The sequence below is a fragment of the Thunnus thynnus genome, chromosome 5 (genome assembly GCF_963924715.1).
Source record: "Thunnus thynnus chromosome 5, fThuThy2.1, whole genome shotgun sequence".
Taxonomy (NCBI): Eukaryota; Metazoa; Chordata; class Actinopteri; order Scombriformes; family Scombridae; genus Thunnus; species Thunnus thynnus.
Window position 1 is genome coordinate 35,280,318 of NC_089521.1, and position 18,740 is coordinate 35,299,057.

General features: G+C 41.0%; 1 protein-coding gene and 1 non-coding gene across 5 annotated transcripts; both read right to left on the minus strand.

Moving 5' to 3' along the window:
• Positions 1-9,847: 9,847 nt before the first annotated feature.
• On the minus strand, positions 9,848-15,762 carry LOC137183731 (uncharacterized). 4 transcript variants are annotated; one of them, XR_010928529.1, is made up of 6 exons: positions 15,455-15,762; positions 13,231-13,407; positions 12,841-12,983; positions 12,182-12,479; positions 10,663-11,636; positions 9,848-10,562 (listed from the first exon to the last, which is right to left on the minus strand). XR_010928529.1 is itself a non-coding variant. In XM_067591028.1 (5 exons), exons 1-5 carry the CDS (start codon positions 15,696-15,698, stop codon positions 11,302-11,304), a joined length of 1,197 nt encoding a protein of 398 aa, XP_067447129.1. In that variant the 5' UTR covers positions 15,699-15,762; the 3' UTR covers positions 9,848-11,301. The 4 variants fall into 4 exon arrangements, 3 of the variants coding, with proteins under 3 accessions (XP_067447129.1, XP_067447130.1, XP_067447131.1); XM_067591028.1 differs by having other exon boundaries at positions 9,848-11,636; XM_067591029.1 differs by lacking the exon at positions 15,455-15,762 and adding an exon at positions 14,506-14,614 and having other exon boundaries at positions 9,848-11,636.
• Positions 15,763-16,536: 774 nt separating this feature from the next.
• On the minus strand, positions 16,537-16,608 carry trnam-cau (transfer RNA methionine (anticodon CAU)). The gene has a single exon. It is a non-coding gene; the product is annotated as a tRNA-Met (tRNA).
• Positions 16,609-18,740: the final 2,132 nt, after the last annotated feature.

Genomic DNA, 18,740 nt, shown 5'->3' on the forward strand with positions numbered 1-18,740 from the left:
GATTTGTAGGTCAAAGTCTCGTGACTCATTTAAAGTTCAAATGAAGTTTGTATCTAAAACTATGTGGAAGCAGTAAATGTTCAAAAAGGTGTGGGTTCGCTCACACTCTCCATTCAAATATATGAGTATGTTTCTGTGTCCAGCTGCAGTTACTTATTGTCTCTACACACCTGACAGGACACATGTCAATCACACTTTCACCAGGTCATGTGGGTTAAAAGTCTTTACTTAATGAAAATTAAATTAATTTGTTTTACACACAAACTCATCAAGAGTTTTCAATTTACTCATTGAAATTCAAGTGAATGGGCCCAAAACTTGCATAATTTTGATGGTGTGAGCGAGACAGACATTTCTCACCCTGCAGAAAACTCTCATCCTCACACCGTTGAGATTTAATGTTTCGCCATGACAGAGGAAGTTGCTGTAACTTTATTGTAAATGCTCCAGTCTGCACCACACTTTACATGTTTGTAAAGTCAGACCTGTCAGCCCAGGTCTGGAGACGTCTACATGCCCGTCAACAAGGGTGCGAAGGTGCGTTCAACGCTGCCTGCAGCTTTAATTTTCTTATTAAAATTGAGGGGAAAAGTTGAGTAAGTGTGACTTGAACAGGGGAAAATATTCTGGCTTTAAATACAACAAAATGGTTGTAATCTGGTTGTAATCTGTACACTGAGTCAGAATGTATTCGTATAACTTGTATGAAACTTGTATTTATAACTTAATAAATATTGAAAAAAAAAGGGTCACCAAATCTTACAGAAGTGACATCTCAGCACTTCTGCTGCACTTCAAATAAACTCTTTAAATTAAAACCAAAACCATGACAACCCAGAGTTGAGACCAGGAGGCAGAGCTGCAGTCCTACACGCTTCTCTGCGCTTCCATTAGAGCAGTTACCCACCCAAAACCACATAGAGACTGTGTCTGTCCCCAAAACCACATAAAGACTGCATCTGTCCCTAAAACCACATTGAGACTGTGTCTGTACCCCGACCACATAAATCAATTAAATCCAAAGTAAACAAAAGAAGAGTCATTCATGAAAATCTAGTAAAAATTAAAACCACTACTGCAATAGTACAACAAAATAAGATAATTAAATGTGGACTCTTGAACATTAGATCTCTTTCATCTAAAGCAGTTTTAGTAAACGATTTAATTTCAGATCATCGTATTGATTTATTTTGTCTCACTGAAACCTGGCTGTGTCATGAAGAATATGTCAGCCTAAATGAATCCAGTCCTCCCAGTCATATTAATACTCATATTCCTCGAGACACTGACCGAGGAGGAGGAGTTGCAGCCATTTTCAGCTCAAGCCTGGTCGTCAACCCTAGACCTAAATTTAATTATAACTCATTCGAAAGCCTTGTTCTTAGTCTCTCTCAGCCAACCTGGAAAACTTTACAGCCAGTTCTATTTGTTATAGTGTACCGTCCTCCTGGCCCGTACTCTGAATTCCTATCTGAATTCTCAGAGTTTTTGTCGTATTTAGTCCTTAGTACAGATAAAGTAATTATAGTAGGTGATTTTAATATTCATGTGGACGTTGATAGTGACAGTCTCAGCACTGCATTTATCTCATTATTAGACTCAACTGGCTTCTCTCAGTGTGTAAATAATCCCACTCACCGTCTTAACCACACCCTCCACCTTGTTCTGACTTATGGGATTGAAATTGAACATTTAATAATTTTTCCACAAAATCCTATTTTATCAGATCATTTTTTAATAACTTTTGAATTCCTATTACTGGATTATACACCACTAGACAAAAATGTCCTCACTAGATGTCTCTCTGATAGTGTTGTAGATAAATTTAAGGAAGCAATTCCGTCAGTACTGAATTCACTACCATGTCTCAATACTACAGAGGACTCTTATGTTAACTTCAGTCCCTCCCAAATTGATAATCTTATTGATAGTGCTGCAGGCTCACTAAGACAAACACTCGACTCTATCGCCCCCTTAAAAAAGAAGATAATAAAACATAAGAGGTTAGCTCCATGGTATAACTCCCAAACCCGCAAATTAAAGCAAACATCGCGAAAATTGGAAAGGATTTGGCGTTCCAGCAAAGTAGAAGAATCTCGCTTAGTCTGGCAAGATAGTCTTAAAACATATAGGAAGGCCCTCTGTAATGCCAGAGCCGCCTATTACTCAGCATTAATAGAAGAGAATAAAAACTGCCCTAGGTTCCTTTTCAGCACTTTGGCCAGGCTGACAAAGAGTCATAACTCTACTGATCCATGTATTCCTATAGCTCTCAGTAGTAACGACTTTATGAGCTTCTTTAATGATAAAATTCTAACTATTAGAGACAAAATTAACCACCTCCTGCCCTCAACAGGCACCGTTCTCTCCCCAAACACAGGAACCTTGGTAACGGCAGTCAATCCTGACATATATTTGGACTGTTTTTCTCCAGTAGACTTGTCTGAACTAACTTCAATGATCTGTTCAGCTAAACCATCAACCTGTCTCTTAGATCCCATCCCAACTAGGCTGCTTAAGGAAGCCTTACCCTTAGTGAGCACTTCTTTACTAGATATGATCAATCTGTCTTTAGTAACAGGCTATGTACCACAGTCCTTTAAAGTAGCTGTAATTAAACCTCTTCTTAAAAAGCCTACTCTTGATTCAGGTGTTTTAGCCAATTATAGACCTATATCTAACCTTCCATTTCTATCTAAGATCCTTGAGAAAGCAGTCTCTAATCAGTTATGTGACTTTCTACATAACAATAGTTTATTTGAGGATTTTCAGTCAGGATTTAGAGGCATCATAGCACAGAAACAGCACTGGTGAAAGTCACAAATGACCTCCTAACTGCATCAGACAAAGGATTTGTCTCCATACTTGTCCTGTTAGATCTTAGTGCTGCATTCGACACAATTGACCATCACATCCTTTTGCAGAGACTGGAACATTTAATTGGCATTAAAGGAACTGCATTAAGCTGGTTTAAGTCATATTTATCAGACCGATTTCAGTTTGTACATGTTAATGATGAATCCTCTGTGAAGGCAAAAGTTAGACACGGAGTTCCACAAGGTTCTGTACTTGGACCAATTCTATTCACCTTGTATATGCTTCCTTTAGGTAATATTATTAGGAAACACTCCATAAATTTTCATTGTTATGCAGATGATACCCAATTATATTTATCAGTGAAGCCTGATGAAACCAATCAGTTAAACAAACTCCAAACATGCCTTAATGACATAAAGACCTGGATGACCTGCAATTTTCTGCTACTAAATTCAGATAAAACTGAAGTTATTGTGCTTGGCCCTAAACACCTTAGAAACACATTATCTAATGATAAAGCTACTCTGGATGGCATTACCCTGGCCTCCAGCACCACCGTAAGGAATCTGGGAGTTATCTTTGATCAGGATATGTCCTTTAACTCCCACATAAATCAAATCTCAAGGACTGCCTTTTTTCACTTACGTAATATCACAAAAATCAGGCACATCCTGTCCCTAAAAGATGCAGAAAAACTAGTCCACGCATTTGTTACTTCTAGGCTGGATTATTGCAATTCCTTATTATCAGGCTGCCCTAACAAGTCTCTAAAGACTCTCCAGCTGATCCAGAATGCAGCTGCACGTGTTCTGACTAAAACTAGAAAAAGAGACCACATTTCTCCCATTTTAGCTTCACTATATTGGCTTCCTGTTAAATTTAGAATAGAATTTAAAATCCTTCTCCTAACTTACAAAGCCCTTAATGGTCAGGCACCATCATATCTTGAAGAGCTCATAATACCGTATTATTCCACTAGAACACTGCGCTCCCAGTATGCAGGCTTACTGGTGGTCCCTACAGTCTCTAAAAGTAGAATGGGAGGCAGAGCCTTCAGCTATCAGGCTCCTCTTCTATGGAACCATCTACCGGATTCAGTCCAGGGTGCAGACACCCCTCTATGTTTAAGAGTAGGCTTAAAACTTTCCTTTTTGATAAAGCTTATAGTTAGGGCCGACCAGGCTCGCCTTGGATCAGCCCTTAGTTATGCTGCTATAGGCCTAGACTGCTGGGGGACTTCCCATGATGCACTGAGCTCCTCTCTCCTCCTCCTCCTCTCCATCTGTATGCATTCATGTAACATCAATGCATGTCAATAACTTTGCTTCTTCCCCGGAGTTTTTTGTGCTTTCTCATCTCACAGGAAAAGCTGAGTCCCGGGGCGAACCTTCGCGGTCCTTCACAGTCCTGATGGCATCCTTCCCTGGCTGTTGCTGCTCGTGCTTGTTGTTGTGATTTTTTTTTCTTCTGCCCTCCCTCCCCCTTTCCCTCTCTCTTTCTCTCTCTCAACCCAACCGGTCAAAGCAGATGGCCGCCCACCAAGAGCCGGGGTCTGCTTGAGGTTTCTACTCGTTAAAGGGGAGTTTTTCCTTACCGCTGTCGCCAAGTGCTGCTCATGGGGGAATTGTTGGGTCTCTGTAAATTAAAGAGTACGGTCTTGACCTGCTCCATGTGAAAAGTGCCTTGAGATGACTTCTGTTGTGATATGGCGCTATATAAATAAAAATTGATTGATTGATTGAAATTGCTGCATCTCATTACAACAGTATACAAGAGTAAGAAATGAGCGACCATGTAATGAGCAATAATAAGGAAAAACAAGTAATTAAAATAGCAAAAGCAATAAATAAAACAAGTATAAAACACCTGTAATATCTTCAACCCCGCAGAATATAATAAATAGAATAACAGCACAGCGTCGGGTTGTTTCATCTTCAGTTCGTCACGTTTATCTTCGTCTGCAACTGATGAAGTTTTTCATCATTGATCGTTTGTCTATAAAACATCAGAAACCAGTGAAACGTGTCCGTCGGCTGACGTTTACCTTCATGAAGAAAACGTCTCACATCTCAAAACCTTTTAGGTTTAATTGATTACTAAAATAGTTATAGAACTTAATTTCCTGTCAATTGACTAATTGACTATTTCTGAGATGCACTTTTCACTTTCTGCAACTTATTTTTCACATTTCAAAGGGAAAATATTGAACTTTTTACTCGACTAATTACTTATTTGATCAGTTTATTAAATATGAAGCGTTGTTTATGAAGCAGGTCCATTCTGCATAATGAGGATTTTTACTTTACTACTAACGATTATTTTCATCATTGATTATTCTGCCAATTATTTTTTCCATTAACTGATTAATTGTTTAATCTATAAAATGTCAAAAAGTTAAAAAAGAGTCCAAATGTCTTATTTTGTCTGAGATGTTTAATTCACAAAGATATAAAACAGAAAAGCAGAAAATCTTCAGCTGAGAAACTTGATTCAACATATTTTTCAGTTTTGCTTGAAAAAAAAAAATCAATGAAGCTATTAATCAATTATCAAAATAGTTGCCAATTAATTACCTTTTGACCAACTAATCTATTAATCGACTGATCGTTGCTACTGATGACGCCGCTGAAAGTAGGAAGTGAAACAGTGAAGCAGAGGGACTCCAGCTGTTTCCTAAACTGTAAGCAGATGATGTCATTATTATATTCATATAATTTCATCTGAAGCTCAGGAATGCAGATATTTCCATATAATCAGATCTTCCTTCATGTTCTTAAAAAGAAAAAACAAATATAAATGATGTTATTTTTCAGGGACGTGGAGTTCTGGATGTTATTTTTAGATATGTATTTATTGTATGTTCTGTTTTGATCTTATGTATGTTTGAATTGACTTGAACCTGCAGCGCCTTCAACACCATTTCCTGAAGGAACTTTGAGTTTGCCCATTGGACGTCTGGAATGCTGTTCAGGTCCTCAGGGACGGCCGTCAAGTCCAGGAAGTAGCCTGTCTGTCCATGTTTGCTCTGGTTACTGCAACCATGGCACGGAGGCACTTCATGGCCTCCCTGAAGCCTGAAGCGCTTCTTCAGGTGTGGGTACTGCAGGTGGAGGTACCGCTTTCGACACGGGCAACCTCAGGTAACTTTGATCTCTGGAGTTTTGAGCATTTTGGGACCAAAAAAATGAGTCAGAGGCAAGAAAAGGTTGAGAAACTGAGTAAACAAAGATTAGATACGGGAGAACTATGAAGCAGGTTCAACGTATCCAGGATCTTCTGGTTATCTGGCTTCACTGAACCTGACCGTCCAGAACCAGAACTATGACGCTGTTACCGACCAGCTCAGTAACTCTGGTTTAACAGCTCATTCACTCTGGTTCGAGCGCATTCATGTGAAGGAGGCGGGTTGTTCATTATGAGCCACATCATCAGAACCACGAATGAAGTTCTTCATGAGATGAAACAGTGAAACCAAGAACCTGCAGCAACATTTCTCTTTATAATGACTCTTTATTTCCAGTGATCTGATTGGTCAGTGGTCGGGGTGTTGATCCACTGCTCCGGAGCAGGTTTACTGGTTCAGCATCAGTTACCATGGTGATGAACCCCGGTAAGAAGTGAACTACCGTCGTAGGACTGAAAACCCAAAGTTTCACCTGCGGTTACCTCATTAACCCAAAACCTGCTTCTTAGTACAGACCTCTGATGAGACACGACAGAAAACATTAAATTCACATTAATTATCAGTTGACATGAGTGAACACACCAGGTGAACCTGTTCTGTTCTTGTTCCTTTATGGTAGTCGTGTGGTGTTCATACCTTCTATAAGAGACTGAACAGCTGCTCAGCATGAGGCCTAAAGCTCCAGGACTCTTAAACACAAATCAGCCTCATGTATGTTCCTGAGTAGCTGCAGATCAGTGATAGGCTCTCTGAGCTTGTATCTATAAAAGCATAATAAAAATATGTAGTTTTACAGAGTTTCATTGATATAAATATGACAAATATAAGAAATACCTCATTAAAAAATATCAGCTGTTTCTTATTATAATGTGAAAAGTCTCATTTTAACACGATTCTTCTTGTTATAACAAGATATTTTTTATGTGACTGACACATTTTAATATTTCTTTATTAGTTTTTGTATGAAATCTTTGTCGAACTAGTCAAGTTACATCAACGTCTCTTTAAAACTGATCCACCCTTCATCACAGGGCTGCATCATTGACTCATCTGCCAATTTTCTCCATCAATCATTTTGTCTATAAAATGTCAGAAAATAGTGGAAACTGTCAAAGGTGTCATCTTTACACGTCTGGCTGTGGTGAGCACTTTGTAGGCCTTCGTCTTGCCCGTTGCTGGTGGCAGCTGTGACACCACAGCAGTCTGTGCTCCTTGAAGCGCTCCAGGTTCTTGGGGTACATGAAGGAACGGCACTTAATTTCCATACATATGCGCCTCACCACTGCAGCAGCCCGGCCTGGGGCGATGGGGCACCGGTGCTGCAGTGGACCTCCACAAAATCCTTGAAGTTCCAGTACACACGCTTGGTGTTTCTGAAGTCACAGAACTTCAAAGCAGGAAACACAGTTTCACCTGTTAAAAGTGCAGGGACTGGGAAAGGAATCCCTGGTGGCCAGTTCCCGCACAAATCTGTCCAGGGTGACGGCCCCATGGAGGGTTACCAGGTGGCGTATCGCCCTGCATGCTTGACAGAAGTCCTATCATTCCTATGATACAGCTCTGCTCTGCTGAAGGTGTCACAGAGGGGGAAGATCCTCTCAATATGTGATGGATACCTGGATGGGGTCATGGGTCTGGTGGTGGACGGGTGGAGGTCTCTCTTCAGCACTGGCACTGTTACAAGGTGCCAGGCCGATGAAGCCCCTCTGATATGACACTGAGTTGGCGTTGATGGAACTGGGGCCATAGAAAACCTCTTCCAGTGCCAACTCATACTGGCCTGATAACCCCCCAAACCCACATGGTGTCCCTTCAGTGAGCCAAACAGGAACATCAACACACGGTGCATCACTGACAACTGCCCATTGCCATCACACCCTGGGATGCGTTGCAAAGAAGTTCTTCATCTTGGCCGGGCAAAGGAACTCTACAGGTGTGAAACTTGTTGGCACACTGTTCACACCTGCAGAGAGTACTACCTGCTCCATCCTCGAGATGAAACAGTACACTTTTTCTGCAAGATCCTCCATATGGGCTACGTAGTTCTCCACCTAAGTGGCGAGGGTGTTTTCGAACTGGGGGTGCGACAGCCCTGCAGCTACTATCGCACCACTTACAGGGTGCCTGAAGGGGCTCCTTATGTGCACATGGGGTGAATCTGCATACAGTTGCAGGAAGTTGACAGTCCCTGGTGCACATGGCTCCCAGTTTCCTGCCGATGTCTTTGGGCCATGGATCCAAACTTGTCTGAAAATTCATGGCCTCATGGACACCCATACAGGTGTACAGGCTCCCCTGAAAACCCGTAGGCAGCATGGATGCTTGCAGCCTTGATGTAAGCAGGGTGTGTAATGTCGTCCAGGTGAACTTCTGAAGAGTCCTCAGGTATCCAGAAGACCTCGTATAAATGTGTGGTCCTGATCCAGGATGTTCATACAGGAGATGATGGACAGGCTGGTCTCCTAAATACTTTGCCGCCCTTCATCCTGTCCACAAAGGACTGGAGCACCTCATTCAGGGCCTTCAACACCATTTCCTGAAGGAACTTTGAGTTTGCCCATCGGATGTCTGGAATGGTGTTCAGGTCCTCAGGGACGGCTGTCAAGTCCGGGAAGTAGCCTCTGTCCATGTTTGCTCTGGTTACTGCAACCATGGCACAGAGGCACTTCATGGCCTCCCTGAAGCCTGAAGCGCTTCTTCAGGTGTGGGTACTGCAGGTGGAGGTACCGCTTTCAACACGGGCAACCTCAGGTAATTCACCCGTAGTGTGACAGCAGCCAAAGAGTTAAATCATCAGAACAAAACATGAACTGTGTCAGAAAATATTTGGTTCTTTAGTAGAAAGTCGCAGCTAAAGTGTGTGGACATAAAAACACTGAGGTAGAAGTTAACCAAGACTCCCATGGTGCATTTCAGCAACAAACAGCAATTAAAATTATGTAACGTGCTTCTCTAAAGATTACACTGTTGATAAAAATGTTATAATCTGCATGTCGTGTTTTATTCACAAATTTAACAACAAAATGTTTTGATTCACTTCTCTGACTGACTTCTTCATGGCAACAGCAGCTGAGGATCATGGGTATTGTAGTGTTAAAAGCCAGCGTTTTTCCATCAGCTCGGGTCAATCTGCTGCGATGAAATGTGAGACTGAGCTCATGTTTGCTGGAGAGCAGACATTAGTTTAATTTCTCTCCTGTGTTGCAGTTCGTACTTTCAGATATCTGCTTTATTTCACCGTCTCCTGACCGCGTTCAGTCGTATCGTTGTGTTAAGTTACTGCTGATGAAAACACTTCCTGCTGCTGATTTATTTAATATCTCATTTAATTGGACATTTTCTGAGTAATTTGCAGGTATTGAACAGTTAATTTTAAGGACATTTGGTGCAATTTGGGATAAATTATAAGACAGAAAAAAAGTGTTAAGTTGGTTTGGTTGTTAAGTGTCGATTCATTATATTTGGGTTTATATGCAGAATTCTTAATAAATGAGACTCTTTAACAGACAGAAACTACTCAGTTTCAGTGTTTAGCCGTGTGTCAAACTACATATTAGATTATTTCTTAAAACTTAATAATGAACACATTTCCTGTATTCTACAAAGACGACGTCAAAGAACACAGCAGCTACTGTTAGGAAATCACTGAAACAACCTAATATGCTGATGTGTAGTTTAACACACTGAAAACTGAGCATTTTCTGTCAGTTAAAGAATAGCAAGAGGCTCATTTATTAGGAATTAATTGCAAATTAACTATGTATGAACCCAAATATAGTATCTGGGTACTTAGTGACTTAACACCTTTTTTCTGTTTTTTCCTATAATAATAATAATAATAATAATAATAATAATAATAATAATAATAATAATAATTTGTACCACCCTCTCCGTAAAATGTCCTAAAAATTAACCGAAAATTACCTGAAAATTACTCACAAAACTGCCACGAAATTTGTGTGAAATTAGCAGGCCTGCAATCTGCTGGTCGACTGGTTGATTAGTTGGTCGATATGTTCTCGTCCAACTAAATTCTCATTGGTCAAATAATCTCCGTGTTATTTTCATAAGGAGAAAAGTGCTACATCAACAGCTTTCCAGGATTAATCCATTATTTCCTGCGGCGGGGGGGACACACTAACAAACTACCTGTGAAAACAACGGGGGTGTATTCAAAACACAGAGCCTGCTGGGTCTAACTGTACTCAACGTTTACTCAACGTTTACTGTAATTATAACAAGAACTCCTGCCAGGCCCCCAAAACTTTTTTAATGTCAAAAATAACACCAAATATCCTTTCATTTGCAAATCAATAGTGTTTGGGAGCCACTGCAGCGCTGTTCTGTCGTTGCCTGGGAAACTCTCGGTAGTGTAACTCCATGAAGGGGATGGGACGTTGCGTAGTACGTTTATGTAGCGAGCGGGAAAGAGCGAGCGGCAGAGAAGTGACGGTGGATGTGAGCGGAGCAGAGGAAAAGGTCAGTAGTTAGTTGTCAGTCTGGCAGTAAATGTACAGCACAGACCACAGTGTGTCAGTTAATAAATGCTGAAAAGTCACGTCTGAAGTAGCTGAAGATGATGTTCGATTTCAGCCGACCAAGATTGTCTCTGGTTGACTTCAGCCCTAGAAATTAAGGGGGCTGTAAAATAAAGCGTTAACGAGCTTCCGGCTGACAGAACACCGGGAGGCTTTTAATGGGAAGAAGTGAAATGTGTTTATAACTGAGTTAGCGGAACTTCGTTAGCAAAGCTTTGTTAGCGGAGCCATTCTACGATAAAAAACAAGTAGACGCAACAAGATCTGGAGATATTTGGATCAGTTAGAAACACTGCAGGGAGGAAGAGTACAAGCAGGAACAGCCGCAGATTCATGATGTTTGATGAAGAGCTGCAGATGACCAGCACACGTCCAACAGGTAAACACTTCTTTTACCCGCCACCTGCAGCACGGAGCCCGGCAGGACTCCCCCTACACACAACGAACGCAAAGTAGAAATAATTCAAACTGGTGTCAGAATATAAACATTTATGATGGTCACATGATCACATGATCACATGATCACATGATCCAGGAGAGTTTGTGTTCTCTGCAGGTAGAGAGCAGGAGGGTCGGTGGGTTCAGGTGATGAACTGTACGTCATTACAGAGTCTTTGTTTCAGTTTATTCAGTCTCTGGTGTGTTTTATTCCTAAACTTTCACAAAACTACACCGGAACATAAAATTTCAAAAATTGGTCACAAAAACATCTGAAAACAGTGAAGAAGAAGTTTTAAACAGCTGAGACCGACGCGGCGCCGGTCAGCGCTGCAGCATGTGGCGCTCCACGCTGTCTCTGTGGTAGTTGCTGCAGCTGTGCTTCTTGATGTTGTAGACCTTGAACATGCGGGAGCCTTTGATCAGAGACAGGTTGTGGTGGGCTTTGTCGGCGTGGAGGCGGCACACGTGACACCACATCAGGTTCTGGGTGGGAGAATATCGCAGGAACCAGAACGTCTTCAGCCAGGCCTTCTGGAAGCGAGTAACACACTGGCCGGACCGAGGAGTCTGCTTCGCCGAGTCATCCCGACAGCCGGCGGCTGAGTCGGCATCCTGACGACCTCCCTGAAGCAGCGGAGGCGAGATGGGCTGCAGCCCTGCAAACACAAACACAGCAACGTCGTCCAGAAATAGTTTTAAAGGATCAGTCTGCAGTAAATCTCATGTTTCTGCAGCTTCATCAAGTTCAATTTAAGACTTTTAAAGACATTTTAATACCACAGAATTAAATTTAATATCTGATTCACACATGTATGAAAGATATCAATAAAAACTATTAGTGATGATTAATTTATGTACATTAATCTCATATTTTTCTCATTACTTATGGCAGTTTATAGAAATCATTCCCAACAATAACTAATGACTCACTAATCAGTGAGTAAATGAACACCAGCTGAGTGTAACCCTAACCCTAAAGAAGGAGGAGAAGAAGTGAAATCCTGCTACTATAGTTTGTTTACGTAGCCTCCGGAGCCGGAGGAAGCTTCCTGAAGCTGACCAATCAGAACAGAGTGGGCTCATCAGGAGGCGGGGCTTAAAGAGTCAGGAGCTAAACCTGTTTCAGACATTCATGACTAAACTCAACATCATTTTAATGCATCTTCAGCTCCGTTTTCTAAAAGTCTTTGTATGAACCTACGTGTTTGCTCAGGACTGTGCAGGACCTGGTTCCGCTGAGTCGGGGGCTCGCTGAGGACAGCTGGACCGTCGGTGTCCTCCGGTGGTCCTGAGAGAGCAGACAGTCTCTCCTCCAGCTGCTGCACCCTGGTCTGCAGTCTGACACAGTTCAGACAGGATGAAGACTCTTCACAGGTCTTCTCATCCTTCACAGGAGGAAGCTGGATGCTCAGCTCCACTTCATAAGGAGGTCTGCTGGAACCGGTCCTGGACCTGCTGCAGGCGTCCAGAGACGCTTCCAGAGCCTCTCTGAAGAAGTCCTGAAACGAGTCAGTTCATCAGTCTGAGGTTCATCTTTATTATTTTATCATGCATGGTGTTTTACTTCATTTGATCCGATCGACAGACTGAGACATTAAACGTATCAGTGATGTTAGAAGGTGAAACAGGAAGTGCTTTTCTACCTGCTGAAAACCTGCCTGAATCAAAGTTTATTTCATGTTCAGAACATTTTATGTTGCTCAAATTCAATAAACTCAAATTCAAGTCAGTAAATCTGTTTTTATAATTGATCTTATTAAATTCTGTGTGACAGAAGAAGAAGAAACAATTGTAGAACATGAACTAAATGAAGTAAAGAACTGAGTCGATCTGATGGCGTGAAGAGAAGCGGAGTCTCACTCTGAAGCTGACGTCCGTCTTCACGGCAGCAGGAAGCGGCGTCCCGTCTCTCGGCTCGACGCTCTTGTCGGGTTTTTTCGGCAGAACCGACTGCAGCAGAGATTTGACGTCGGTCCACGGCGGGACGACGGGCCTCCGCACAGCTGCAAACATTCATCCATCACGTTGAACAGATTCAATAAGATCAGTGAAAAGCATCACATGTGTCAGCAGAGAATAAAGTCTAAACTAAAGCTGCAACGATTAATTGATAATGAAACGAGTTGCAGCTTTGATGGTGCTGATTGGTCACTGTGGTCGTGTTTAAATGTGACATCATACTAATGACATCACAGCGAGTCGACCAACCAGAGATTCATCTGAAGACTCGTCTGTGAGTTTTCTGCTGACCTGCGAGTGTCGGAGCGTCGTTCTCAGCATCTAAACGTTTCTTCTCGTGTTCCTTCGTCGCCTGCAGAGCGAGGGGGAGGCGCTCCGCTCTCCTGCCTCCGCCGCCCTCGCCGTGACCCAGGTGCAGCGACGGCAGCCAGTCTGGATCCGCCTCCAGCATCTCGTACGCTGGTTTACCTGAAACAGAGTTTCACCTCCGAGACTTTAATAAAACATGAATCTTAACGTCCTCACAGCTGCTGCTCATGTAGAGAAACGTTCAAGGATCAGAATCAACTACAAGTTGAGCTGCAACCGTTTGTCCATTGATTGATTAGTCGATCGACTATTTTGATAATCAATCGTTTTTAGTCATTTTTAGAGTAAAGTTTCTTAAATATGAATATTTTCTAGTGTCTTTAGTTCTATGACAGTAAACTGAATGTTGGGATGGGCAGGAGAGCATTTGGTTATTAGCAATAATTCATAATTATCAGATAATTGTCAAAAGATTATTCATATCAATCAATAATTCGGGCACCAACTCTTGGATTTGTGAGGAACACAGTTGTAATTATTAATTAATGATAATTAACTAATTATAACAATTAACTGAATTATTAATACATATTAATATCTGAGAGATATTAATATTCACAGGTGAACAAAGCAGGTTGAATTCGAGCTCTGACTCCTTCAATCAGCCACTTTATACAACATGTTACACACAATAATAACAAAACAACTTCTCTTGTCTTGGTTAGACAAAAGCAAGATGGCGCCGCCTGGTGGTCGGCGTGTCGCGCTCACCAGATCCGCGTTACACACGTGTGTGATGGCGGATGAGGGAAGACAGAGCAGCGCTGTGTTTACGTTATCTGACCATCAGATGTGTCGGTGCGTGCGTCTGTGTGCGTGTTAGTCGCGAGAGAGGGAGGAGGGAAAGCGATCGTGAGAGGAAGAGAAGCGGTTCCTTTGTCCACAGAGAGCGCGCGTGCGGGCGGCAGTCTGTGACGCACGTTGTCTTGTCTTGTCTTACTTCCTCACTCACAGTGGCACAAACACAGCAGTAGTCCCGAGCCGGACAAACACAAAACAGTCTGGCGTGGTGAACACAACTAACAGGCAGCAAACTTCAAATACTCCTCAGTAAAGCAGGAAAATGGACTCGGCGGTCCGTCAACTCACACAAACAAATAATAGCAATAAAGCTAAAAAGCTAAATGCTAAACAACAGCCTGATGCTGAAAAGAACACACAGCTAACACTGCCTCTGCCCAGACTCAGGCCTCTTACTTGGTCGGTGAGGGGAAACACGGGCGTGGAGTCCCGCCTTCAGTCCGGCTGACTCCGAGAGGGACAGAGGTTCCTCCGGCTCAGTGACACGGGAAAGGCGGGTTCAGTTTTTAAAGGGGCGGTGATGTCATGGCTGCGTCATCAGGACGCTCCGCCAATGAGAGACTGTATGTTGACTGTTCCCTGCTGAGGTGTGAAAATCGCAAAGCATCACTGGAAATGGAGTTTGCAATGGACTCCCATTGTCTGTAAGCAGCGTTTTGGCGCCATTCCTTTGTCTCAGGGGAACAAAGGAAAGAGCACCTGGTGGTCAGACCTCAGCGGGAACATGTAGACCAACATGAAGATCTGCTGCTGGCAGAGGACGCTGCTCTGATGTCGTTTGTTTGTTTTTAGTTTATTTGTCCAACCAATCAGCCCAATCTTTGTCCTTATTATTTTATTTATTAATTTATGTTTTGCTTAAAATCAATGACCAAAGTGATTAAGAGAAACAAATAACAATTGTTTTCATTATTAATTAATCCATCGATTATTTTCTGATTTAATTGATAATTGTTTGTTTTTTCTTCTTTCCTTTCCCATTAATCATCTCACGACCCCTCAGATTTATCTGCTGACCCTTTGGAGGGGCCCGACCCCTAGGTTGGGAACCACTGGACTAAACTAGCTAACTGTATATAAAGTAGTGTAAACTAGCTCCACCTCCAGCAGCTACAACAGTAACATGCTGCTCTAACACTGATGCTTCACTATTAATAATCTAATGATGTCATATATAATAATATATCAGTCAGAGGGACCAAACCACTACTTTTACTGCAATACTTTAACTACATCAAGCTCAGAATACTTATGTACTTGTACTGCAATACTTTAACTACATGAAGCTATAATACTCATGTACTTGTACTGCAGTAGTCTGCAGTAGTCTGGGTTCTTCTTCTACCTGAGATAAAGTGTCTTGAACACACTCTCATGGATTTGGGGATGTGGTTGAAGGTGATGTTGTTCCGGCCCACAGCGGACACCCAGGCCTTCCTCCGCCGCCGGGTGAGCGCTGATATCTGTCCGCCTTCATTCCTCCTCCAGGCGGGGAAGCAGTGGAAGGTCAGTCCGTTCGGGATCTTCCTCCCGCGGTGGTCGTGAGACCTGCGGCGGCAGTTTTTAACGCAGCAGGTTCTTCCCCCCATCACCGATCAACCGGAACCGAACCAAACACAAGCACACAACAACAAACACCGACAACAAGTATGGCTGATGTCCCAGACAACACTGCGGCGTGACGTCACGCTACGTGACGTTTCCAAACCTTTCTTGTTGTTTGGGTTTGAGGCGGCGAGTTCGATTCCCGGAAGTACAAGTACTCTGATCTGTACTACTACAACTATGTAAAATACTCTGCTACAAGTAAAAGTCCTGTATATTAACCTTTATTTATTTATTTATTTATTTCCTCTTCCTAATGAATATATGAATGAACATATTTAAAACAAATAAAACAACAGAATCAAGTTAAATGAAGACATTTAAATGCTGCTCACATTCTTTACTGAGAACTGAGAAGTTTTTGTTGGCAAATTTACACTGATGAAAATGAAACATAATTATAAGATTAATGATGTTGTTTCCTCAAACAGAACATGTTTATGCAATAAAGCAAAATCATCCAAACTGCATCGTTAATAAACTTCACAGACTTTTAGTAACAAAGCCAAAATAAATGAGGCACATTAATATATTAATGTTATATAGTATAATGTTTATAATGCGCTATAAAATATATAAAATAACAGTTTTACATAATGTTTGGTAGTTTAAAAGGCTTTCTGTTGCATTAGTGTACCGTTAGTTTCATGGCTGTCAAATGAACGTAGCAGAGAGGAAACACAGAAACACTACAGCGTAGTCAAAGTATTATTAAATTACTACAAGTGTAACTCCTGAACATGAGACATGGATCTGCAGCTTTTTTTAATAAAAACTTGGTTCGTATTATGAACCGTGATCTTGCTGCGGGAAAATAAAGTTTAGCAGAGGATGGTTTCGATCCATCGACCTCTGGGTTATGGGCCCAGCACGCTTCCGCTGCGCCACTCTGCTGTTGAGTAATAACGGTTCACTGTTTGATATATAAACCTTTATAAACTCATTCTATCTGATGAAACGACCCGCTGCCAACAGGAAGTGACCGTCTAATGAAGAAAACCTCATCAGTCCATCGATATATTGATTATAAGAGTTCTAGTAATAAATACATCATTTATTATAAGAGTTCTGGTTATAAATACATCAATTATTATAAGAGTTCTAGTAATAAATACATCAATTATTATAAGAGTTCTGGTTATAAATACGTCATTTATTGTAAGAGTTCTGGTTATAAATACGTCATTTATTATAAGAGTTCTGGTTATAAATACATCAATTATTATAAGAGTTCTAGTAATAAATACATCAATTATTATAAGAGTTCTGGTTATAAATACATCATTTATTATAAGAGTTCTGGTTATAAATACGTCATTTATTATAAGAGTTCTGGTTATAAATACATCATTTATTATAAGAGTTCTGGTTATAAATACATCAATTATTATAAGAGTTCTAGTAATAAATACATCAATTATTATAAGAGTTCTGGTTATAAATACATCATTTATTATAAGAGTTCTGGTTATAAATACGTCATTTATTATAAGAGTTCTGGTTATAAATACATCATTTATTATAAGAGTTCTGGTTATAAATACGTCATTTATTATAAGAGTTCTGGTTATAAATACATCATTTATTATAAGAGTTCTGGTTATAAATACGTCATTTATTGTAAGAGTTCTGGTTATAAATACATCATTTATTATAAGAGTTCTGGTTATAAATACGTCATTTATTATAAGAGTTCTGGTTATAAATACATCATTTATTATAAGAGTTCTGGTTATAAATACGTCATTTATTATCAGAACTGCTTCAGTCACTCTGACTGATGTCTGATAAAGTGTCTTTGTGAAGTGAGTCTGTGGGTTTAACACAGACTGGCGGGAAATAACAGGCGGTCTCAGGGTTTTGTTGTCGGTACTTTCACAGTTTTCAGGTGTCTTAAAATACTGAATGACAAACAGAAAACCTCTTTCAGTGTTCATGTGGACTCCTGACTGCTGTTTGCCTGACCTGCAGGCTTCTCTTAATTAGAGTCAGTTTGATTAAACACAGCTTTATTTATGAATATGTAACATGTGAGCTTTATATAAAACTCACATTAACTGTTAAACTAGATGGAGACGCAGGTTCTCTCAACAACAACGAGACATAAAGATCAGACCGACTCATGCAGGACGTTGTTCTTCATGATCTAATTACAGACAACAAACAACTGACAAACAACAGACAACAGACAAACAACAGAAAAACAACAAACAACAGACAATAAACAACAGACAAACAACAGACATACAACAAACAACAGACAAACAACAAACAGACAAAGAACAGACAAACAACAGAAAAACAACAAACAACAGACAATAAACAACAGACAAACAACAGACAACAAACAACAGACAGACAACAGACAAACAACAGACAAACAACATATAAACAACAAACAACAGACAAACAACAGACAGACAACAAACAGACAAACAACAGACAAACAACAGACAGAGAGACAGACAACGGACAGACAGACAACAGACAGACAGAAAGACGACAGACAGACAGACAACAGACAGACAGACAGACAACAGACAGACAGACAACAGACAGACAGACAACAGACAGACAGACAGACAGACAGACAGACAGACAGAAAGACGACAGATAGACAGACAACAGACAGACAGATAGACAGACAGACAACAGACAGACAACAGACAGATAGACAGACAGACAACAGACAGACAACAGACAGATAGACAGACAGAAAACAGACAGAAAACAGACAGACAACAGACAGACAACAGACAGACAGACAACAGACAGACAACAGACAGACAGACAACAGACAGATAGACAGACAGACAACAGACAGAAAACAGACAGACAACAGACAGACAGACAACAGACAGAAAACAGACAGACAACAGACAGACAACAGACAGACAGACAACAGACAGAAAACAGACAGACAGAAAACAGACAACAGACAGACAACAGACAGACAGACAACAGACAGACAGACAGTGGGGTTTTGGTGTTTTACTTCATAACTACATTTTATATTAAATGTGTTA

Excerpts from the sequence above, each read along its gene's own strand:
- LOC137183731 (XM_067591028.1), bottom strand. The coding sequence starts at position 15,698 with ATGGGGGGAAGAACCTGCTGCGTTAAAAACTGCCGCCGCAGGTCTCAC. Across the intron at positions 13,408-15,454 it reads TTCAAGACACTTTATCTCAG|GTAAACCAGCGTACGAGATG; the intron begins GTAGAAGAAGAA and ends ACTCTGTTTCAG. Across the intron at positions 11,637-12,181 it reads GCACAGTCCTGAGCAAACAC|GGCTGCAGCCCATCTCGCCT; the intron begins GTAGGTTCATAC and ends TTGTGTTTGCAG.